The following is a 24,843-nucleotide window of genomic DNA, read 5'->3' on the forward strand; positions in this document are numbered from 1 at the left end:
AATTATGGGGCTGTACGTGCCAAAACGAAAATGCCGCAGTGGCGAACTCCGGATTAATTTTTACCCCCTGGGGTTTTTAACGTGCACCTAAATCCAAGTACACAAGCGGTTTTGCATATCGCCCCCGTCGAAATGCGACTGCCACGGTCGTGATCGAACCCCGGATTTCGAGCAATGCTATGGCTCTAAAGCTACTGCGGTGGGCACACACGTGTTGATTTGACGTGCGAACGCTTCCGTAATGTCGCCTAGACACAACGGTGCTTTATTCCCGGTTTGTGTCATGCATGCCGTGTGTCAGCTGTCCGCTTGACAAATCTGCATGGTGTTTATGTTTCAGAAATAGCAGAAACGTCCTGTACGTTACCTTGAACTTAAATTCATCCAGACTGTCCCCAGCCGCTGTCGTGTTTAGCAGTAGCGTTTCCTCGCCTTCTCGTGGCTCATTTTCCCTCTCCTGCCCTTCCCCATGTATGGCAACTGTGAGTAGAAGAGTGACAAGGCTGTCATTCGTTCGTTTTGCGACTGTGTCGTTTATACCCATTCTCTACTTCCTTTCTGTCATTCTATTTCCCCTTCTGGGTACTGTTGCACGCTAGCAGAAAGGTAAGCGCTGCAGTTTCTGCAATACTTTTGCGGGGAGTCACGGATAATTACAGCTCTCAAGAACGTATGATATGGCGACGCCCAGGGAGCTCCAGAGGCCGTGGCGGCTGCAGCAGCAGCGAAAAAGTCGCAGAAAGAAGCAAAGGAAGCTTGCGAAGAAAGCGTGCCAGTTTTCACCGGCCTAGACACAGGCGATGGCCTCGCGCTCGCCGACCGAGTACTTCCGCGCATGCGCTTGCACTGTACGAACGCACGTGCCAATTTAAGTAATCTTCCGTTATGCTGCTGAAGTACGCCGCCTACACCATATCCTGAGGCATCATATATATCCTGAGGATCTAAAAGATGAATACTATCACAACAAGTCAGCAGAATTTTCAGAGCTTTCAAATTGCTTTCTGCAGCTAGGCTCCAAGTGAAAGGTGCATTGCTTCGAAGCAACGCACGCATTGTTTCCACATCTGAAATGTGCGGGATGAACTTGCAGTAGGGAGGGGGAGGGGGCGCAAGTCCCAGCAGCGAGCAAAGCTTGTTGACGTTGGTAGGTGGTGGAACATTGGTTATCGCTTCGATGGATGGTGACAGTGGAAATAATCCTTTGGTGCTAACAATATGTCCAAAGCAAGGCAACTCTGTAACCTCGTAAGCACATTTCTGATACAGCTTCAGGCCAGCACGAGACAGCCGTTTCAAAACGACCCGCAGATTGTCCAGATGACCCTATCAAGAGCGACCATACACATTAATGTATTAAGTGTAAAACAAAGCACATTTATATCCTTTGACAATCAGATAGATCCTTTTCTGAAATGCTGATAGTACCAAAGCCAGTTCGAAGCGAAACCTCTTGAAGTGAAGGAGCCCATCATGTGTAATAAACCTCGTAAGATCACGGCTCTCGAGACTAAATGATAGCTGATGGTATAAGCAGAAGCTAAATCTAGCTCAGAGAATCGCTGTGCGCCAGCCAAGCTGTTTAAAAAGTTCCGCAGTTTGTGATAGCGGAAAGCTGCAACTCCCCTACTACAGCTTCGTTTGGCTTTCTCAGACGTACGCAAATTCTAGACTAGCCATGTTTATTTTCTTTTCCGGACTACGACACCAGGTCAAACCCACTCTGAGCAGTGGATGCGTAGAACGATGACCTGAGTTTCCTATTTCTGCAATTGTTCTGATACCTGCTCGCCAAGGCCTAGTGGAGCTTGCTGGCCGCTGGCTGCACAGACGCACGAACTCGCGTAAACCCTTTGACAGCTTCTAGCTGTTTTGCATACAATTATTCAAACGAAGAACGTAATTCATGAGGCAGGTAATTTTCTCGCGTCACTAGAAGACATCTGAGTGACGAATCCTTAATATTCATGTCATGAGAGAGAGAGACAGAGAGCTCTGTATTAAAATATGATTTCTGCCGCCACATATCAAGAGCCGCAATGTCATCTTTAGGCCAGGAACGACTGTTCCGCCAGGTACAACGTAGAGTAGAACAGAAGCACACTGGCCGTGCAATGAGACCATAGCAATGAAGCATCCTTGGAGTAGTCAAAAAGTTGTACGGATGTAGACATCAAAGGATAGGCAGCAGATCTCCGGCCAGTATTGAAACCGATGAAACCGTGTCGTTCAAAAAATACAAATATTTCTCTTCAATTTCGAACAATGCATAAATTCTTTTCATACAGCTCCAGATGTCGCAAACACAGCATGAGAGTCCGAGCCAAATGTGTTATAGTAACTTTCTTCGACATGTCTAACTTTATTTTCCGGTCGTGCATGAAGACTTGCGCACAGATTCCAAATTATCAATTTTTTTTTTTTACGTTGGCGGCACCTGTGTTTCTCAGACTTATATACTGAGGACTATTTTCAAGGTGTTCCATTAAGCCGCGGCGGTAAGATTCTTTTTCAAGTATATATTAGTCTGCGTCTTATGGCATGTGCATTTGCTAGTTTTTCCATCTTTGATTTGGAGCGATCGTACCTTCTCAGCTATGAACTTGCGCTTTCGTTCGTGAGAGTTCTTTACCTCCTGTGCGCACCTGATCATGTTGCCCAGTAATGGGAAATGCATGAGAAAACACTAAAGACTCTTCCAGCAGGAGGCATTCACTTAAGAAGTCACCAATAGATTTTCTAAAAGCTGTGGTCGCGTATCATGTCGTCAGTCAAGTCACCAAAATCGCATGATGCTACGAGTCTTCGTGGCGCGGTGAAATAATCGGTCCGCAGTCTCATCTCCCGTTGGAGCTCGGGGACGGAAACGATGACGCGCTAAGTGATGTTTACTGTTCTTTTGTAGTGTCCTTCCAACACCGCAATGGCGCTGTCACTGTCATCATGGCTGGTAGATGTCGCGCCTGCGCTGCTTCTTACCGCAGTAGGCGGGCGGTTCGCTGCATTCAAAGCTACGTTATGCTTCCAGGCCCAAGCAGTTCAGAAGGATCCCTTTATGACGTTTTGTAGGCAGCTCAAATAGGAGCCCGATGCCGCCATCTAATTCTGGGACGCCTGGATCCACTGCTCCCATTGAATGGTCGGGGTCCAGGCGAAGGCCGGAACGGTTGCGGCGGTTGAAGACCCGAAATACTCCTTAAAGTATTAAGCACTAAAGCACTCATCCGCGATGGGCTTCTGTACGGCCGCAATTACTTATCTGATGACTGTAAACGGTTGCTGGTGATTCCTCGCAGTCTACGCTCCGACATCTGTGCCTCTTCATGCGAACCCACAATGCCCCCATACCGGAGTATTAAAGACCTATACACGCCTACGGCTTCAGTACTACTGGCGAGTAATGTACCACTGATGGTCCCAGTGCCAACGCCGCAAGAGCCCGCCTACCCGACCAGTGGGCCGCTCCAACCCCATACCTTATCCCGCCCGGCCTTTCGACCGCATCAGAATAGATTTGTACGGGCCCCTTCCGAATACTCCAAATGGCAGCCGCTGGGTCACCGTCGCTGTGGACCACCTCACGCGATACGCCCAAACTTCAGCGCTTCCGTCTGCCACATCACGTGAAGTCAACCTTGTTCATTACCCGCCGTGGTTGCTCAGTGGCTATGGTATTGGGCTGCTAAGCACGATGTCGCGGGATCGAATCCCGGCCATTCGATGGGGGCGAAATGCGAAAACACCCGTGTGCTTAGATTTAGGTGCACGTTAAAGAACCCCAGGTGGTCAAAATTTCCGGAGTCTTCCACTACGGCGTGCCTCATAATCAGAAAGTGGTTTTGGCACGTAAAACCCCATAATTTAATTTTTTAACCTTGTTCATTCTCCATAGACTGGTTATTGGGTACTGTGCGCCTAATGAGCTGCTGAGCGATCGCGGACGTTCCTTTCTCTCCGAAGCCGTAGAAGCCCTTCTACGTGAAGGCAACATTGTCCATCGCACTACCAGCGCATCATCTCCAAACCAATAGAATGACTGATCGCTTTAATTGAAAACTAGGCGACATGCTCGCTATGCACGCTTCCATTGACCACACCAATTGAGACCAGATATTGCCCTCTGTTACGTATACTCACAACAGCGCCGCTTAGTCTACCACAGGATTCTACCCGTTCCTCCTCCTTTACGGTCATGAGCCTTCCTCCTCCATGGAAACTATCTTCCCATATCACCCTGATGCCTCGGAATCCATAACTATATTTGAAGTCTTCACCTATGCTGAGGAATCTCACCAGCTCGTGCGCTCACTTACCATGCAAGATCAGGCCTGCCAAGAAAGACTGTCCCGACCTCTTCCTCGTCATATTCACCAGTTACATTGGTGTGGCTACGCGTTCTCTTCTCCGCGCCTGGCCTTTCCACAAATCTGCTGCCTAGTTATGACGGTGTTCTACGTCAGGCGTCCTCCGTCACCTACGTCATCGAGCCCCTCCATTTTTCTACGGAATAACGGCGCGGCGACCGTGAAACAATTCGCGTCGGACGGCCGAAACCGCACTACGATCTGCCAGTACCACCGTTTCCTTAAGTCGCCCTTCTGCCCTTAGGTTGGCTCGTTCTTCGTGCCAGGGTGGGCGGGAGGGATGGGAGGAGGGGGGATTGTAGTGACAAAACGGACGCCAGCAAAAGACATGAAAGAAGATTACTGTTGGTGCTCGCGCTCGCTCTGCTTGGGCGTTGACCAGGTCACTTTCGTCTCTTTTGATACGTTTGATAAGTCACACTCAGAGCTAAACGTGTACCTCCAAGACGATAGAAATACAGATGAGACGCCACGGTTCCTGACCTCGTTTAGTCTATTCTTTTTCTTCATCCGGCGCTCGCCCAGCCCATGCCACCAATGGGGCTGTAAGTGACAGCGACGATATATATAACAGATACACTCGTAGGAATTATGCCCTCACCAAGTGAGAGAAGCGGTAATTTATTGTCGATTGCTTGATGTATACGCACAGGGTAGATCTGAGCGAAAAGCGGACGGAGCCGGCCGATAGTCACGAGGGCTTCACAAAGTGCTGCCGCGAACCAAACAATGCCTTGAAAGATTCAACAACCACGGAAGGTTTATTTCTCAAGAGTCAACGCTCAGATAGAAACCCAGGGAGGGAATCGGCTACGGTAGCTCAGTGGCCATATATAGCGGTGCGCTGCTGAGCTCAAGGTCGCTGGTCCGATCGGCGGCCACGGCGGCTCTTTTTCAAAAGCGGCGAAATTAAAAAAAAACGGTCGTGTACTTTTACACTCAGAAACACGTATAAAAGAGCCGCAGGTGGTGAAAATCCGTAGATCCCTGCTATGGTGTGCGTCATATTCACATCATGCTATTGACATGTAAATCACATAACTTTTTGTTCAAGCGAGGTAGGCGTGGCGTCAGAGCAGGTTGACCAGCCTAGGCTTGGTTGTTGTTGTTGTTGTTGTTGTTGTTGTTGTTGTTGTTGTTGTTGTTGTTGTTGTCTGTCACACGTATGGCTCCTACCCACGGTGGGAGACTGGCCAAGAAATGGGTGGATTATTCCAAATTAATATGGAGCATACATTTCCGAATATCTATGGAATATGCATTGAATAGCGTAGAAGTAACTGTTGAAATAAAATCAGGAAGGTCATATGGAATGAGTAATAATTAATTTAAAAGTACAAAAAGAAATAGAATTTAGCAGGGCATTCGTTTAGATTATGTAAGAAATGTTTGGACAGTGAAGCAAGCAAGCAGGCTTAGTACCCGACCATCATACTCTCTCGTAATCTCTCTCTTTCCTCCGCGGCTATACACGATTGCCGAGAGATGTTCTTTACAGTGCATCACCGTCAGAAGCCATAGGAGAATACTCTCCGCACGCTCGGCAATTAGAAGTTACCGCTAACTTATATCGTTATGAGGATTTATTTGTGATTATCTAGATCTATAACGTTGCGAGGGCTTATGATCGGCTGGACATGACCTGCCGGTCATCTCCAGCCGGTCACCGTCCCTGTGGAACCGTTCTTTCGTGTTGGATTAGACCTCCTCGGTCCCTTTCCCACGTCATCCTCTGGGAACAAATGGGTAGCCGTCGCAACTGATTACGCCACCCGATACGCTATCACGCGGGCTCTCCCTGCCAGTTGCGCCACTGACGTCGCGGACTTTCCCTTGCGTGACATTATCGTCATGGCGCCCCGCAACAGATGCTTACTGACCGTGGTCGTAACTTCTTCTCGAAAGTTATCGCCGACATTGTACGTTCCTGCTCCATTCAACCCAAGCTGACTACCTCATACCATCCTCAAACCAATGGTCTGACAGAGCGGTTAAACCGCACTCTTACCGATATGCTGTCCAAGTACGTTTCCAAGGACTACCACGACTGGGACATTGCCCTTCCTTACGTCACATTTGCGTACAATTCCTCCCGGCACGACACCGCCGGATTTTCTCTATTTTATCTATTGTACGGTCGCGAACCGACCTTGCCCCTAGATACGGCACTTCCTCCTACTGCGATCTCAACAAGCGAGTATGCGCGCGACGCCATCGCCCTCGCGGACCATGCACGCCAGCTTGCCCGTACTCGACTGACGGCCTCGAAAACCACTCAGCAGCGTCAGTACAACGCCCGCCACCGTAACGTGCAGTTTTCGCCTGGTACACTCGTGCTCCTGTGGTCGCCCTCTCGTCACGTCGGACTTTCAGAAACGCTCCTTTCGCGATACACAGGGCGGCCCTAGCACGTGCTGCGCCAGGTGACGCCTGTGGCGTACAACATTGCTCCTGTGACTTCAACCTAATTAATAATTAATAGTTGGGGTTTTACGTGCCAAAACCACTTTCTGATTATGAGGCACGCCGTAGTGGAGGACTCCGGAAATTTTGACCACCTGGGGTTCTTTAACGTGCACTTAAATCTAAGCACACGGGTGTTTTCGCATTTCGCCCCCATCGAAATGCGGCCGCCGTGACGATTTCAACCTCGTCCTCTACTCTGGCATCTAGTGATGTTCACGTCAGTAGGCTCAAGACCTACTACACTGCTTCAGAGTCCGACCTTTAGTCGCTCCGGGACGAGGCTTTTGCCGCCGGGGTTAGTGCTACGGAACAGTATTTCCAATGACGAAGAGGCGAGCAGTGAGAAGACGACGACGACGTTGGGAGGTTAACGCGGGCTGTTAGCTGGCGGGCGTCAGTACAACGCCCGCCACCGTGACATACAGTTTTCGCCTGGTGCGCTCGTGCTCCTGTGGTCGCCCTCTCGTCACGTCGGACTTTCAGACAAGCTCCTTTCGCGATACACAGGGCCCTACCACGTGCTGCGCCAGGTGACGCCTGTGACATATGAAATTGCTCCTGTGCATTCAACCCCGTGCTCTACACTGGCATCCAGTGATGTTGTGCACGTCAGTAGGCTCAAGGCCTGCTTCACTGCTTCCGAGTCCGGCGTTTAGTCGCTCCGGGACGGCGCTTTTGCCGCCGGGGGTAGTGCTACGGAACAGTATTTGCGATGACAAAGAGGCGAGCAGGGTGAAAACGACGACGACGATTAGAGGCTAGCGCGGGCTGTTGCCTCTTGGCCAAGTGCGGCGTATTGCCTTGTAAATATACTTGTATATAGCTTTTCGTCGGCGTCTTTCTACGTAACAATATTAACAGATGAGCGACCATGTTTTGGCCAGAGCGAAAGGAGCAGACAGACCGAAAAGCTTTTCTTTTCTCTTTTTTTTTTTGCTTGCGCGGGAAGCGACCGCAGCAGCGCTGCGACTTTTCTGTAGTCTCATGTATTAACAGATCTCCAGCATATACTCACCTTGGTGTACAAGCCAGCTCGAGACTTTTCGCTAGAAGCGGCCGACAGGGCGTACGAGTGAATGAAGGCCTCAGTTAACGAAGACATGTACTTCATACCAAGGGTAAAAGCCTGCATAGGAAAGACACGAAAGCGTCAGATGTGTCGTAAGCGCTTTTTGTACCAGGGAGCAGCTCTAAGCCACTGCGCTTTCTCGGCATGGGGCACTATTCAGATTATGCGTTACGGCACTTGTGCGTCTTAACACAAACGAAACGCAAGCGGAGAAGGCGGTCGCAAGGCGAAGTTGCGTGTTTCAGAAATAGAATTTACGGACGCTCGTTTTATTGCCTTTGTTTCAATCATGACCAGGCATTAGAAAGGAAGGATGGATGGATGTTATGAGCGTCCACTTTGGGACGGGGCGGTGTGTTGTGCCACCAAGCTCTTGCTATTATACTGCCTAATGTCCTACCTAGGTTGAACAATAAAAAAAAAACGCTATGAAGTACCACAAGCAAATATTCTGATCCCCTATTGCGAACTGTGCTTTTGTACGTCTCCGTTTTTTGTCGTTTGCCTACTTTTATTCCACCAATCCTCCAGTCGGCCTCTTACTAATCCTTATTGCGGACATGTTTACTTTTACACTGCTCTCGCTGAACCCAAGGGCTTCAAGGAGGCCAGTGGTGCATAAATCGACCGCTGGGTAGACGTCTTCACATTCTAATAAAACATGCTCCATAGTTTCCCTAGCTTTACCACAGCAAGCTCATGCTTCTTTTTCCTTATATCTCGCTTTATAGGCGTGTGTTCTAAGGCATCCCGATCTCGCTTCGAAAAGTAATGAGCTTCCCTTTGAGTTATCATAAATTGTTTCTTTCCTGATTTCGTTTCTTCCTCTTAAGTAGTTACTCACGGCAGGTTTCTTTTCCATTGCCGCTACCCATGAGATTATTTCGGCCCCTCTGACTTTCCGCTTAACGTTCTTTGTTGATGTGTTGCCCACCCTACAGGCCGCATACTTGCTGGTAAGCTTCCTAGTTCTTTTCCTCCACTGTGAATCAATGTTTTTCCTGTACAGATACCTCAACACTTCCACAGTCAGCACGAAGTTATGCACAGTTATGCAGAACAGTTATGCACGAAGCAAATAGCAAAAGTTTAAGATGCGCGAAGCCACGCATAGAATAGATGCACAAACATGAAGTGCGTGACAGCTGGCGCGAGGATTTATCGGGCCCCATAAAACCAACAATTTCAGCTCTTGCAAGCTTCTGTAGCTTTAACATGCAACACAATGCGATCGTGCAGTCGTACTGCGTAGCTAGCGCAACGCGGTAAAGAAGCGGCAAATGGCATTCAGAACTTTAGTGAAATGCCTTTAAACGGCATGCTGCACTGTAGACGAACTTCGTCGCTTACCCGTTTAAATATGATCGAGTGGAAAAAACCCCGACACGACAAAGGAAAGGATAAGAACAAGAAATTTCCAGCCGAACGGCGGCGATCCATTGCTACCATTGCTCCCACTGATGAGGCTCTGCAGGAAATGATTAGAACCGTATCGCCTGCATGTTTTGCCGGTATTTGAGCCCCCCCATCGTGCACAATTCTTCTTCGCAATTCTTTGAAGCCTTGGCCACTCCACACATGCGAAGGGTGTTGCTTATTTTGCTCTGACAGCGTGAATAAGACAGAGAAGCACGACCAACAACGCAGAAAACTACGGCGCGCGGCTGGCTCCTTTCCCGAGCTTCAGAGAAGAGCAACAAGCACATTATTTCTTCGCTTAAAACTACAAATCACGGTGGCCTAAAGCAGCATTGTTCTCAGCGCCGACAGGAGCAGCAGCGGACACCACTTGTGGGCGAAGGATGTTAGGGACAGTTCCTCAAGCGTGATTTCACCCAGGTTGCGAACGAAGAAATGCTTACCAAAGATGCAGTAATATGATACTTCCGCTCATGTCTGTACCACGATGCCCGAAAAAATTTAGAGAAATTTTTTTGGAACTGCGATCACGCAACGTGATTATGACCGCAAGACGAAGCCCCGGAACAAGCTGCCCCAAAACCCACAGGCAAGGGAGCTGGCGTAGCAGATGAAATTACTCTAACAACAATGAGCTACGGCTGATAACAAAATTCGAGAATTAGAAAGTGGACATATGTCTACTAACGCACCCAGCACAAGACAAGCGAGCGAGATCGTGGCTTTGGTGCGGAGCGGAGGCAAAAAACAACGTGGAGGTAGACGGCGCGCGCCGCAATAAGCGAAACGCGGAAGATCCCGCCGCAGTACCAGCGGAGGGCGCCGCCGCGCCGGGCCCCCGAATGGCAAAACTCGAACGCGTGATCGAGACCACTGTTGCTTGGCGAGCCGCCCAAAACAAACAGCTGGTAGACAGCGTTGCCGCTCTTAGCTCCGCCATGATCGCGGTTATATCCTATATTGGATTAACTGCGGCACAACCTCACCTTCAGCCTCAGGTGATAACGCTGTGTGCACGAACGCCAGAACCAAGCATTCTGCGCAACTCGGTGGCTCAATGCGCTGCCGGAGGGCTCACAAAAACACCTAGCGCAGCTTCATTGAACATGGAACCGCACAAACAAACGTGATGGCCAACGCGCCATTCGTATTATGGCAGTGGAATTGCAGAAGTTCTAGCCGTAGACGCCAGCCTGCGGAATACACTCTTGAAAATCACCATACCAAACCTGACATAGTTGGCCACCAGGAAACTGTGATAGCGGAGAAATTATCAGATTTTGCGGCTTATAACAAAATTACCTCTGCAGACATCTCTCCGGCCACGGCGATCATGGTGAACAGAAATCTGACCACCAACCAGTTAGACCTCTAATTCACAGCGGTGTCATACACCTTCGTTGAAATCCTGCCAAAACGATGATCCAAGCAAACGCTCGACATTCTGAACGTTTATAGCCCCCCCTAGGGATAAAAGCTTAGCAGTGGCTACACTCCTAAGCTAAGCATGCCCAACTTGTGCTCGGAGATTTTAGTGCGGAGCACTCGACCTGAGGCTATCGAAAATGTCAAAAGAAGGGCACTACACTCTGAAAGGCAGTCCAAGACCTGGGTTTTACTGTTCTGTTTGACCCTGAAAGACCAAACTTCACAGGAAATAGCGTGAATCAAAACATGTCACCTGATTTGGCCTTCACCAGGAGCACAGACAATGCCACCTGCGAGATTACGGAACTAAACACTGAGAATGATCATTACATTATCTCCATTACGGTGCCCTCCAGAGGCTACAAACGAAAAACGCTAAATATTAAGCGCACCAAATGGAACGCTTTCCGGTATGTTAGGAATAGACGCGAACCCGAATCCTCGAAGAGTAGATACCCTCTCTTCTCAAAGATATAGCTAACCACCGAAGTAGACCACGAGCAGCACGGCCCGGCTCCTGGCGCTGGATTGGTCCACCTGTGGTTTGTGCAGCAGAGCTCGCAGAAGCGCTGGCTCACGCAGAAACATAACAGTGACCTACGCGAACGCATCGCGCAACTCGAGAGGTATATCGAGAAATACTCACGACAGCTAGGTCAGGAACAGTGGCACCATCTATCCGACCGCCTTAACGACCAGCTATAGGATGCAAATACACCTGGTTTCTTAAATTCCCACTTGACCCCGGTCACACCAAAACAGCGTCACAAAAGAACATTCAGAGGATCATACACACTCTCCCGGGAGCCAATGATGCCCTCTTTGAAGCTCTAAGATAGCCATTACTTTAATACAGGCGCAGATATTCCCCTACCCGTGTAGGTTGTACCGGAAAGGAAAACAGGGAACTAGCTAGCCAAATTATGGGATCTGAAATACGTGCTCTCCTAAACAGCGTCAAAACTACAGCGGCGACTGGCGAACACCGAAACACCAATAAAATGCTACGGAACCTAGACGATCAGTGGGTTGCCGAAATCACCAACCTTTTCAACATCCACTGAAAAAAGGCAACTATACCCACCAGCTGGAAACATACAAACGTGATTTTCATACCCAAACCAGACGAGAGGCTGGAGCTGGAGAATCTCCGCCCCATCTCTTTAACCTCTTGCCTGAGGAAGGTTATGGAACACGTCATTCTCACCAGGCTGAACGAGTACACTGAAAGTAACAGGCTACTGTCCCATATGATGATTGGCTTCAGGCCAAATCTGTCTACTCAATTCACTCAAGACATTATGTGGCAAATTCAGCAAGATATCCTACACCCGGGCCCTATAATAGCCACCCGTACCATTCTAGAACTAGACTTGAGTAAAACGTTTGAAAGTGTCACAGGCATCTATACTCAGAAATATAGCCCAAATGAATATAAGCGCACCTATACCTACATTACAAACTTCCTGAATGATCGCACTGCGGAAGTAAATTTGGAGACATTAAATGTGCACAATTTCAATTAGGTACAAGGGGCACCCCTCAGGGTGCGGTCCTCTTCCCCTTCCTTTTCAACGTGACCATGCGAAACCTGCCTCCATTACTGGAAAGGATCCCGCAAATCAAGTACTCCATCTATGCTAATGATATCACCATCTGGATCAATAGCGGTCGCGATGGGAAAAGCACGGACAGACTACAAGCGGCCGCGGACACCGTACAATATTTTGTGCGACAATATAATCTAGGGTGCTTCTCGACAAAATCTGAGCTTCTCGCCACCTCGCCTATCGGAGTCAATATGGAAAACGGCCCAGTTCTGCCATTACTGAAAATAAGAGATCTGCGCTTGCTAATTTAACATAATACCTATAATTACGAGGCTATTGTCCGAGTACAGACGACAGCCCGCCAAATGTGCGGCCTGCTCAGACGAGTAGCCACAGGAAACCGCGGTATGGAGGAGGCCGATCTCTGTCGCCTGGCGCACGCTTTCCTGATCAGTCGCATCATGTTTTCATTCCCATACTACGACCGGTGCCTTTCCGACAAGGAAAGGGTCAACAGTGTCATCCGCCCAGCTCACAAACCATCCCTCGGCCTGCTTATGTAGGCGAACACTGAACAATTACTCGAGCTAGGGATATACAATACCCTAGATGAACTCATGAATGCCCATAAAACGGCCCAACGTGAACGATTCTCCAGCAGCAAACGGGCTGGGTCATTCTGGGTAAACTCGGGCTGAATCCCGTTATGAATTCAGCAGGACGAACCACAATACTCGGTGCGGTCAAACGCCAGTTGGCTATCATACTGTTACCCAAGAACATGCTTCCTATGAGACACGACAAGAGGCGGTCTGCCAGAACTGAGGTCTTTCTAGAGCGTCACGACAGCAGAGGGAAGTATCGTCAACGCCGCGACCATAAAGACACCGTCCACAGTGGAAGCGGAAGAGACCGTTATAAGAAACTCCAAAAGGGCAATCGTCAACTTTCTGAGAGGCAGCATAGGCGTCTGCGCGGCGCGAGTCCTACGGGCTATTAAACTTGTATGGGTCCCTGCCCATTCAAGGAATCAGGCTAGGGTATGAGGAGGCACACGGGGTAGCCCGAGGTCTAATCAACCGGCAGGCGTGCCCCTCACTCTTGGAATTCCTGGATAAGGCACCGACGACATACCACAAAATAATAAACTACTGCAGGCACAAAAGCGAATCTATCCGCCTCCAAACGTAAGCTTCACGCGAGCACAAGCGTCTATCCTGCGTCGAATCCTAACTAATTCGTTCCCCAGCCCACATTGCCTGGTAATAATTACCAATGGGCAATAGAACCCCCCCTCCCAACATGTAAAAACTGCACAAATCAAACATTGGCTACCCAAAATTACATTCTTTAGGGGTTAGGTGGTTTACCCCCTCCCAGGTCGCTCCTGTCAGCTCCCTCACAACAGACGTGGGAGGAGCTGCTGAGAACACCAGATAAAAGACGACAGCAAGCCCTCGACGCCTGGGTCGAAAGGGTCGCTCCTCGCGAAGGGCCATTCTAGGACTAGGGCCTGCCGGACCTTAATTGAGCAGAATTTTAATAAAATTGTTACCATCACCGGCAAGCATGTCCACCAAACACATATACGGAAACAAAGGACTGAATGAGCGGAAGTCTGCCTGCGGCGGCTGCTGTAAATCGCGCTCACGCGAAACCAATGCGCTGCCTCTCGCGATCCGTCTATTAGCGAGGCAGTCGCGCCACGCTTCACTCCATTTGCAACGTTCCGCACGAGACAGCTTGTCCACGCCAGTCATATTGCGAAATGAAAACACATATAGAGCTGCGCCCCAATTTTGCAACAGGGAGTATCGCAATCGTCGGTGAATTTTTATCTCATGTTGTTCTAACACGGCGATTTGGATAACTCCCAGGACCTTGTTCATTTTTCCCACTAACCCGTTAGCTTTCGGATGATACAGAGAGGAGTTCTAGTGAGTTATACCATGTTCTGCAAGGTAGTCTTCAAAATTTGTAAAGGAATATTGTGGCCATGATCGGACACAAGGTAACGTGGGTATCCTAAGAAAGTTCTAGTAGGAACTTCTTTACCTAGACGTGGTCGTGTTTCGTACAAAGCTCACCTCTGGCCACTTGCTGTAGTAGTCAGTGATTGTTATGACAAAGCGGCAATCGGCTGAAGCTTGGGTTAAGTGCCCCACGATGTCGATAGCGACCTTTTCCAAGGCTTTCTAGGGAACAGCGACTGCTTTTATTGGAGCTGCGAAGGCGTGGGCCGATTTTTCACATGACTGGCAAGTCACGCATGTGCGAACAAGTTCTTTAATGGGACTATTTATGCACGGTCACCAATAGAACTCTTGGAGACAAGCTTTGGTGCGAGTGGTGATTAAGTGTGATTCATGGGCCAGCTCTATGAGACGATGTGTCAAAGTTGTAGGAATGACAATTCTGCCACTATGGCGCAGAATGTCACTAACAGAGGGTTCCACACGCACGTGAAAGTAAGGCATCAGCTCGTTCGACAAGGACTTGTCAGGCCAACAAGTAGTCATGGACTGCATAACTTGCGCAATAACTTTATCGCTGGCACTTGCTTCTTGAAGCACTTGCATTGTGACTACTGGGGACAGGAGGCAGAGAAATTCTTCATCGGAAGATTCGCCGTTTGAACTCTGTATAGGTGGACAGGACAGGGTGTGAGCCACGACATTTTCACTGCCCTTAATGTATTCGACGGTGTAGTTGTACCAGAGCAATCGTGCGGACCAGCGCGTGATACTAGTGGAAGATGACCCATACCTCTCGTCGAAAGAAGCGTCACTAAAGCACTGCGGTCTGTTCACAAGGTGAAAGGCCATCCCCACAGGTAGACGTGCCGGTGCTCACAGGCCTAGACACAGGCGATGGCCTCACGTTCAATGACCGAGTACTTCCGTTCATGAGGTTGCAGAGTACGGGAGGTGAATGCGACGGTTTTAAGTTATCTACCGGTTATCCTGCTGAAACACGCACCCAGGCCATTCTCTGAGGCATTAGTAGTAACATATAAAGGAAACTCAAGATCAAAAAGCTGAAAATCACAAGACGTCCGCAGAGCTTTCAAGTGCTTCAAACTGCGTTCTGCCGCTAGGGTACAAGTGAAAGGCCGGGCTACTCAGCCGGGGTCATTCCGTGTCAGACGAACCAAAATTCCTACTCGCCTGGGCTTACTCATACGCAGACTCATTGAAATTTGAATTTTATTCGCGGATGAGGGAAGGCAGAGAGGTCTCGCACTTGACCGGGAGAGGGGAGGGGCGGGGCACAAGAACGTTGTCGCACGTCGTTTTGTGCCAAGTATCCAAGGTACACATCAAATTTCGGGGGGAGGGTCGCGTTCGCGGTGTGTCCCCTGCCCTCCCCTACTGGCCATGTACCTGGTGCCGCTCCCCGCGCGACACGACTTTTTGCGCACGCCATGGTTACTCGTGGTGCCTCTCTATGCGCGTGCGTAGGAAACGGCTTCCCTCCACGCCGCATCAGTTTTCTGCACGATTCACTGGAGCAAGTCACGAGTGCCGCAGGACTCTCTAGGCCCTCCCGCTGCTCCCACTTTGTTCAAGTGGCAAGGTAGTAGCGTGCTGAGCGCTTCGAAAGCTCATGATGCGCTCAGGTATTTGCTCTGGCGGCCTCTATTGAGCCTCATTAGACTGCCATAGTGATCGAATTGTATATACGTTCTGTTTCAAAATAAATGAGTTGTAAGTAGTCTTTCGTGTGCCCTGTACCCCATCTTCTTTGTCCGCGTCTTCTAGCGCAAAAGCCAGTTCGTGACAAAGGGGCCGTGCCAGAAGGGGAGTAGAGCTTTTGGCCTCACATGTGCAACGCTCAGCGACTGAAACGCGATAGGCTGTTTCACATGGCGCGATTTTCAGTCAGCGACACAGCGAATTCCGCCACTCAGCGACCGCCGCGACGTCGTGGGCTCTCCGCGACTGGATTCCAACAAGTTGGTCGCGCCGTCGCTCAGTCGCAGCGATCGGCGCGATGTGGGAGGGGCAATGTGTGTTTCACCGCGCGTTGGTAGCTCTGCATGTGGAGCAATGTCGCGCGGCAGTTCTAGCTATGTTTACGGCGTACCCACCAGCGTTTGCGGCTTAGGAGCTTCATACATTTTTTTTTCTTTCGCTTACACAATTCGTTTGAAAGGAGAAGCTGCACGCTATCCAGATCGGGAGAAGGGCGCCGCTTCAACATATAAGGCACGTACCCACTTGATCGCCGCCGTCGTCAACCGCTTCATCCCTACAAATCGCGCCAGCTGCTTATATACATGCACATTCAACAGTAGTTTGTTCTTCTGCAAAAGGAAATACTCATCCAGGAAAAAAAGTTGCGGCTCGCATAGTAACAACGAAACTAGAGTGTACTACACGGAACCACCCCACCGACACCGCGCAAGACGCACGCTCATACTTCCGGTGTAGAGCAGCGCCTCGCTCACCGTATCTGCAAGCTGTCGTGTCTCAAGGCCTTTCTTTAAACGTTAAAAATGGTGTACCTATTCTATTATCGAATAAAAATAGGAAAATTAGAACATTTGACTAGTTTCCATGCTGTTTTTATTTAACGATGCAGGCATGGATACTTCGTGAGCACGAGGCAACCCTGCGCATCGCTGCGACGGATATCGCGCAGCCGTAAACGCATGTGAAAGCTGTGAGCGAAAAACGCTCTGCGACGTGCGCGGCAGAACGATTTTTTTCGTCCCAATCGCGCCATGTGAAACAGCCTATACTCGGACAACGTGGCGGCCGGTATTTTCTTGCGGCCCGATAATACACTGAAATGCATAATCTCAGCGACACCAGCGTCCACCGGTGACGCAAGAAGGTACTGGGCGCCATGTTATCCGAGTATCGCGTTTCAATCGCTAAGCACTGTACGTACATACGTAGTGGAATCGACAATTTGACAACGGAAATTCTTTGCTCCCTCGATTCATAGTACTCTGGGGTAGTACTATCCAGTATTTGGTTCACTATTTCGTGCAGCCTAAAGAAATTCTATTTCTTTTCATTCACGGAGAGCAGCATACAAACAAACGAGGACACCCGCGAACTAGGCGTGCTCCCTTACCGGAAATGGCCCTTTGGGATCCTTGGGATTCTTGAGACCAAACGGCCAGTAAGTTAACTTCAAGTACTTGTCCGCTACGTAAGCAAGTGTGGTGGGGCTCAACCAGTCGAAGTAGCGGCTACACCACAGCTTCTTCACTTTAGCGTCAAATTTTGTACTAGGTATCAGATTGAAAGCTCCTGCTCTCAGAACTGTGTCCAAAAGCACAAACGTGCCAAGTTCTCTCCTGCAATAGAAGCAAAGAAATAAATCTGAGCACAACGATGTCTCGCTTAATCACATGAATCGCATCTGTTTATAGACGCAAGCACACTTCTGCCGAGCAGTGGTGCGTACCGGAATGCGCATCGGAATGTGATCCGATACGTTGATGCCGCTCGGACTTAACCAGGCAAATATGGCGCAATTCTGAGAGCGATCCGACCTACGATTTGGCATATGAACCACATCAGGCACATTATTTTGGACATGCTCTATCTGGTTTTGATGCAAGTGCCAAATGTTGGAGCATCCATTTTCGGCGCGTCGCCATACGGAGACAATGCCCATGCTTGTCTATGCCTGGCTAGCCACAGAGCACAACTCACGTAATATTAAGCTTGAAAAAACAAGCAAAATTAATTTAGGTTTGCCCAGGAATTTTAACCAATTTTGTGTTAGCAGCAGGAACCGCAAGAAGCCTGTAATATATGTTGCTAATCAAACTGCAATCATCAAACAACTATTTTATTGCTAGTTGGCAGCAAGTGTATGTCAATACTACGAATTAGTAAACAATTGAAAATGTAAATTTCAACGAGTTCTTTTGCGTTAACATTTGCGCGGATCTTTTCCCGGTCCTAAAAGGAACACAAAGAAATTTAAAAAAAATAAATGAAGAATAAATACCTCGCTTGCACGTCGCAGCAGTGCTGTTTTCACGCAAGCTGCAAGGAAACTAAGCGCTAAGTAACATGGCCGCGGCCGCGAAATCCTTCCAACGGTGAGCCTAGCGGGTGAACGCATGACCGTTTTTGAAGCGATAAGCCGCCTACCAAAGCCAAGTTGTATACGGCGCGTGACATAAACCAAGCATGGGGTGCTATTCTGTGGCATTCGAGTACATTGTAGGGGTGCGATGCAGGCGTGACGCGTCTAACATGATGCCGTGGTCAAATGTAGGTTCACGATTCGTTTCCGTTACATGTCGCCATCTTGACGTTTTGCCTAAAAGCTGGAAGTGGAAGCAGCAGACATAAAGCGCTTGACGTTGGAAATTACGTGAAGCGGAGCTTTAATGAAGCGGATAATTCAAGGACATCTATACGAACAATTGAGATGCGCACAAGTCTCTTTATTTTCATCATATTGTTACGTAGGAAGACGGAGACGAAAAGCTATATACAAGTATATTTACAAGAGGATACGCCGAACTTGGCCAAGAGGCAACAGCCCGCGTTAGCCTCCCAACGTCGTCGTCGTCTTCTCACTGCTCGCCTCTTCGTCATTGGAAATACTGTTCCGTAGCACTAACCCCGGCGGCAAAAGCCTCGTCCCGGAGCGACTAAAGGTCGGACTCTGAAGCAGTGTAGTAGGTCTTGAGCCTACTGACGTGAACATCACTAGATGCCAGAGTAGACGACGAGGTTGAAATCACAGGAGCAATGTTGTACGTCACAGGCGTCACCTGGCGCAGCACGTGCTAGGGCCGCCCTGTGTATCGCGAAAGGAGCGTTTCTGAAAGTCCGACGTGACGAAAGGGCGACCACAGGAGCACGAGTGTACCAGGCGAAAACTGCACGTTACGGTGGCGGGCGTTGTACTGACGCTGCAGAGTGGTTTGCGAGGCCGTCAGTCGAGCACGGGCAAGCTGGCGTGGTCGGCGAGGGCGATGGCGTCGCGGGCATACTCGCTTGTTGAGATCGCAGCAGGAGGAAGTGCCGTGTCAAGGGGCAAGGTCGGTTCGCGACCGTACAGCAAATAAAATGGAGAAAAACCGGCGGTGTCGTGCCGGGAAGAATTATAGGCAAATGTGACGTAAGGAAAGGCAATGTCCCAGTCGTGGTGGACCTTGGAAACGTAATTAGACAGCATATCGGTAAGAGTACGGTTTAACCGCTCCATTAGGCCATTGGTTTCAGGATGGTATGAGGTAGTCAGCTTGTGTTGAGTGGAGCAGGAACGCACAATGTCGGCGATAACTTTCGAGAGGAAGTTACGACCACGGTCAGTAAGCAGCTGTCGCGGGGCGCCGTGAAGTAGAATAATGTCACGCAAGGGAAAGTCCACGACGTCAGTGGCGTAACTGGCAGGGAGAGCCCGCGTGATGGCGTATCGGGTGGCGTAATGAGTTGCGACGGCTACCCATTTGTTCCCAGAGGATGACGTGGGAAAGGGACTGAGGAGGTCTAATCCAACACGAAAGAACGGTTCCACAGGGACGGTAATCGGTTGGAGATGACCGGAGTAGCACCTGAGGTGTTTTCCGACGCTGGCAGGGATCACAGGCAGCAACATAGCGTCGGACGGAGCGGGCGAGACCAGGCCAATAGAAGCGGCGGCGGACGTGGTCGTATGTGCGGATTAACCCAAGATGTCCTGCAGTGGGTGCGTCATGCATCTCAAAGAACACAGTCTGTCGTAGATGTTTTGGCACGACAAGAAGATCAGCTCCGTCTGGGAGGAAGTTCCTTCGGTACAGAATGCCGCCCTGGAGGACATATCGGGGAACGGATGCGTCGGTAGGTGTGGAGCGCAGACGCTCGATGAGTGCTCGCAGCGATAGGTCTCGGTACTGCTCATCGGCGATGTTAGCGAAGGCAGACAGAGAAAATGCCGTGGCGGTACTACTGTCGGCGTCGTCAGGCTCGTCTACCGGGTAGCGAGACAGGTAGTCAGCGTCCTTGTGTAGTCGGCCAGATTTGTAGGTGACGGAGTAGGAATATTCTTGGAGGCGTAAGGCCCAGCGACCAAGTCTTCCTGTAGGATCTTTCAGTGAGCATAACCAGCAAAGCGCGTGATGGTCTGTGACAACGGAAAAGGGTCGGCCATATAAGTATGGGCGGAACTTCGCAACCGCCCAAACTAGGGCCCGACACCCACGCTCAGTGATGGAATAGTTGCGCTCCGCGGGCGAGAGGAGCCTGCTGGCGTAAGCGATAACGCGGTCGTGGCCACGCTGGCGTTGTGCCAGTACTGCGCCAATTCCGTGACCGCTGGCTCAGTACGGACTTCGGTAGGCGCAGAAGGATCGAAATGGGCCAGAACGGGAGGCGTTGTGAGAAGGATGATTAGATGCGACAATGCAGAGGCCTCGTTATCGCCCCACTGGAAAGGGGTGTCTTTCTTTAAAAGCTCGGTTGGTGGTCGTGCTATGGCCGCGAAATTTTTCACGAAACGGCGGAACTACGAACAAAGGCCGATGAAGCTGCCCACATCCTTCACACACTTCGGATCAGGGAAATGCGTAACAGCATGGAGCAGTGAAAGCAAATGGGCTTGTCGTCAGCAGTGCGCCATTCAGATGGGTTGTCGAAACGTGGTGGGTAAGAAGATGCGGGACGGGGCGGAATCGAAGAAGCCGGGTGGGTATCAGGGCGGCGGGCCGAGCAGATGGTGTGAAGACCCATGTTTTCGAACTCCTGGCGGACAACTGCCTGGATCAGGGAAACCATGAGTGCAGGTGCGTTGGTGGGGCTGGAGTCGAAGGCAGCCGGATAGGCGGCCTCGATCTCACGCCGGACGATCCTGGTAACATCGCCAGTGTTGTTGGGAGGAGGAGCGTCGCCACAGGAAGATGTCGCTGGGGTGTTGGGCAGACGGACAAACTGCTGGTCGATACGTCGGCTTTTAGCGAGTTCCAGGTTGTGACACTCTTTTATCACTGCATCCACCGTCGCCACGCTGTTGAAAACGAGCAAGTTGAAGGCATCATAATGCCTTTGAGGATGTGGGAAACCTTGTCCGACTCAGTCATGTGTGCGTCAACTTTGCGGCACAGAGCCAAGACGTCCTGAATGTACGTGACATAGGACTCTATTGACGTCTGCACACGGCCGGAAAGCGCCTTCTGCGCGGCAAGTTGGTGACCGTAGGGGTTGCCGAACAAGACTCGGAGCTTTTGCTTAAGCGAATCCCAACTGGTGAGCTCATCTTCGTGCGTCCGAAACCAAACTCGAGGTGTGCCACCGAGGTAAAAGGCTACGTTGGCGAGCATGATAGTAGGGTCCCACCGGTTATTGCGGCTGACGTGTTCGTACAGGCTGATCCAGTCCTCGACGTCTTCCCCATCTTTGCCCGAGAATGCTCCAAGATCACGAGGAGCGGGGATAGTGATGTAGGTCGTCGGAGTGGCAGCAGGCGTCGGAGGCGGCTGAGTCAAGTTGTCATCGCCGGGAGCCATGAAGGAAGATTCGACGTGCCGTCCACTGCGAAGCTCCGTGACGAGGTACAGGGAATGTGCACCTCCACCAGATATGTTACGTAGGAAGACTCAGACGAAAAGCTATATACAAGTATATTTACAAAGGATTACGCCGCACTTGACCAAGAGGCAACAGCCAGCGCTAGCCTCCAACGTCTTCGTCGTCTTCTCACTGCTCGCCTCTTCGTTATTGGAAGTGCTGTTCCGTAGCAATATACACTACGTATGATACCACGCAAGGTTTATCCTAAGCAATACGCCGTTCACAGGCTACGCTTGAAATGCACCCACCGGCATGATGTTCCATATAAAGTGCGATAACATCGTGGCCGCACGCCGCCTGCTGCGTGTGCGAGTGAAAGCGTGCGAAGGAGAGCTGAGGACGGTGGCTTGGCTTCGCGCGCGCAAGGGAGGAAGGCGGCGAGGAAGCGCGCCGTCTTCCGTCGCGCCCAAGCCACTGGTGGGCCGTTCTAAACCGCCGGCGGCTGCGTATACGGCACGGCTGAGCGCGAGCGTTCTGCGATGGGGGAGAGAGTCTAATAACCACTGTATGCTCAAACGATTCCCTACTCGAAGCTCTTCATCCAGTTTCGCTTGTTGAGCACAGCACCGCCCCTCGAGTGAAGAAGACGCTTATGCTTTGCGCTGCTAGCACAAATTTGCAGATATTGGGGTTTTCGCCGCTCATGCGCTTGAAAACTCCCTTTCACTAAAAAAACGCTATATACCCCGGCATGTTGGAGTAAAATGCACTACATCCCGTCGTTTTACTGCCACCTCAAAGAAACGTATCACCGCACACCGCCGCACCGCACTCTTTCGGTTGCGCCAAAGATTGCACGTATCCAGCACGCGTGCACAAATTACCGTTTACACTGGGTACACAGTGTATACCTTACACATTGTAAACCGAAATTTGTGCACAAGTGTTTGATACGTGCAATCTTTCGCGCGACCGCACGCGTGCGGTGCTGCTTGCGGCGATGGGCGGCTCGAGCGTAAACAGGCCCTTAATCAGCCTTTAGTTCGCGTTGAAGCGAGAGAAAACACGGTCAGTTCGCTCGCTGCTGCTGCCGCACTCCCTTACGAAGATAGTGCAATGCCAGGCTGGTCATCCTTCTTCCGAGAGTGGAAGGGCACTGAGTCCGGATAAATTCCGGATCAAAATTAATCCGGAGTCCCCCACTGCGGCGTGTGTCATAATTAGATCGTCGCTTTGGCACGTAAAGCCCCACAATTTATTTAATTCGTCACAAGGAAGCTAGACTATTTAAATCATTTATAAAGGTTTATTATCTTGCGAAGCTGAGTGATATTGAATGACGGTTGGCACGGAGCCAGAAAAAAAAAATAATAATGGGGACGTTCTTGTGACCTTCTCTTTAAGGCAGAAAGTGGCGAAACCTTAAGTTACTTACGGAGTAATGTAGCATACTGCATTGTCACCGTCAGGGCACAAGTTGAGAGCTCGTGCCAGCAGGTCAATGTAATTCGGACTCCGTAGAAGGAAGCGCTGGAACTGATCAACTGCAGGCAGAATAGCTTTGACAGTATCAGAAATAGAAACCTAGAGAGATGGATGGAAGATGACATGAAAAGGGACGTCACGTAAACAGCACGCACATCACATCGTTTCCCATCGACGAGCTGTTGTGCGCCCCACAGCCCAACTCGGCTGTTTCACAAGCAGCGCCTGACTTAAGGCAAAGAGTTAACTACAATTTTAAAAGCAGACAGCTGTTTTTGCCGCATTTATCGCTGTCGTTGTCCGGTACGCTTACTCTGAGCAAGAAAAAGAGAAAAACACCTCACGTTCCCGTCAACCAGCGAGATGTGGCGCTATAGAAGATCTGCCTCTATATAGAGTGCTTATAGAGATGATCATAGCGATGTCCGAACATAGGGGACCGTGAAGCTTCTGCGCTGTGCAGCTGCTAGAGATGCTGTCGTGACTTTCCGCTTTAGGTTAAGCGGCATTCACATCGTAATGTAAGAGAAGTCGTGCGACCGAACGCGACTGGCGATTGAGAAGCTGCTCACGGAGGCCGATGTTTACACCGACAAGCGGGACCTGTCCGCCACACAGAAATATAATAATAATAATAATAATAATAATAATAATAATAATAATAATAATAATAATAATAATAATAATAATAATAATCTTTATTTCACTAATGAAGTGAGGAAGTGCGGGAAAAAAAGCTGACAAGTCAGCTTGACTAGTTCCCACCTCCCCGGAGTACAAAATAGAAGAAACAAACACTTTTTCGCATGGCAACATAAAAACCACAAACAAATAATAAATACTAATGCAGCAATCAGTTGTCGATAACAGTGAGAATAGGTAACTATAGAAATAAAAAGTTTGTTAACTGCGTGATAGACCAATGTTAAAGAAAACGTACAAACATGAGAAACTGCAAGTAAAAAGCGCTACATAATGAAGGAAAAAACGAAAAATAAAACGGCACACATTGGTGTAGTATGAAACAGTACATTGGTACATTGCAATGCGTATAGCGTGCATGCGCAGAGATGAAAAAAACCACATGAAATTCTGTCATGGGAAAGGAGCTTTGTCACAGAAGAACAATTTCAGTTTCTGGTTCGATGCTGTTTCGGGAGTGAAACCGTTGTTATGGCAGAAATTTAGCAAATGCGGTAGGATTCTGTTTACCATTTGTTGTCCGTATCCGGTTCTGCATGTTTCGATTAGCCATGGTTGTGTGTTTCGATTCTCATAAGGTGTGGTCCTTTTAGAAAGCGATGCCAACCGCAGTAGGGAATAGCTGTAATTTTTTCTTCAAGCTTATAACGTGAACACAGGCAATGCGGATATAGCTCGTCTATTTTCATTACACACTACTTCAAGAACACAGGGTGGGAAGGGTGACTCATGGGGACGTTTTCAATATTTCGTAACATTTTTTTCTGTAATATCATGATTCTTTGCAAATTACCTTGTGTTCCCCCAAACTAATTGGCAATATTTCATATGTCAGTAGAATAACGCATTGTACAATTGAAGCTTAACCTTTGACGGTAGAATGTATCTGT

The 24,843-nt window shown here is 49.6% G+C and overlaps 1 protein-coding gene across 1 annotated transcript in view; it reads right to left on the minus strand.

The window, feature by feature from the left end:
• Positions 1-24,843, minus strand: part of LOC142573931 (uncharacterized) — a 184,585-nt gene that overhangs the window by 49,292 nt on the left and 110,450 nt on the right. Inside the window, exons 10-12 of the mRNA XM_075683132.1 lie at positions 23,202-23,350; positions 17,382-17,607; positions 7,846-7,956 (exon numbers count right to left, since the gene is read on the minus strand). Coding sequence (XP_075539247.1) covers positions 7,846-7,956; positions 17,382-17,607; positions 23,202-23,350 — 486 coding nt within the window. The remainder of the gene's footprint in view (positions 1-7,845; positions 7,957-17,381; positions 17,608-23,201; positions 23,351-24,843) is intronic.

Source organism: Dermacentor variabilis, chromosome 3, assembly GCF_050947875.1.
Source record: "Dermacentor variabilis isolate Ectoservices chromosome 3, ASM5094787v1, whole genome shotgun sequence".
NCBI classification, from domain to species: Eukaryota; Metazoa; Arthropoda; class Arachnida; order Ixodida; family Ixodidae; genus Dermacentor; species Dermacentor variabilis.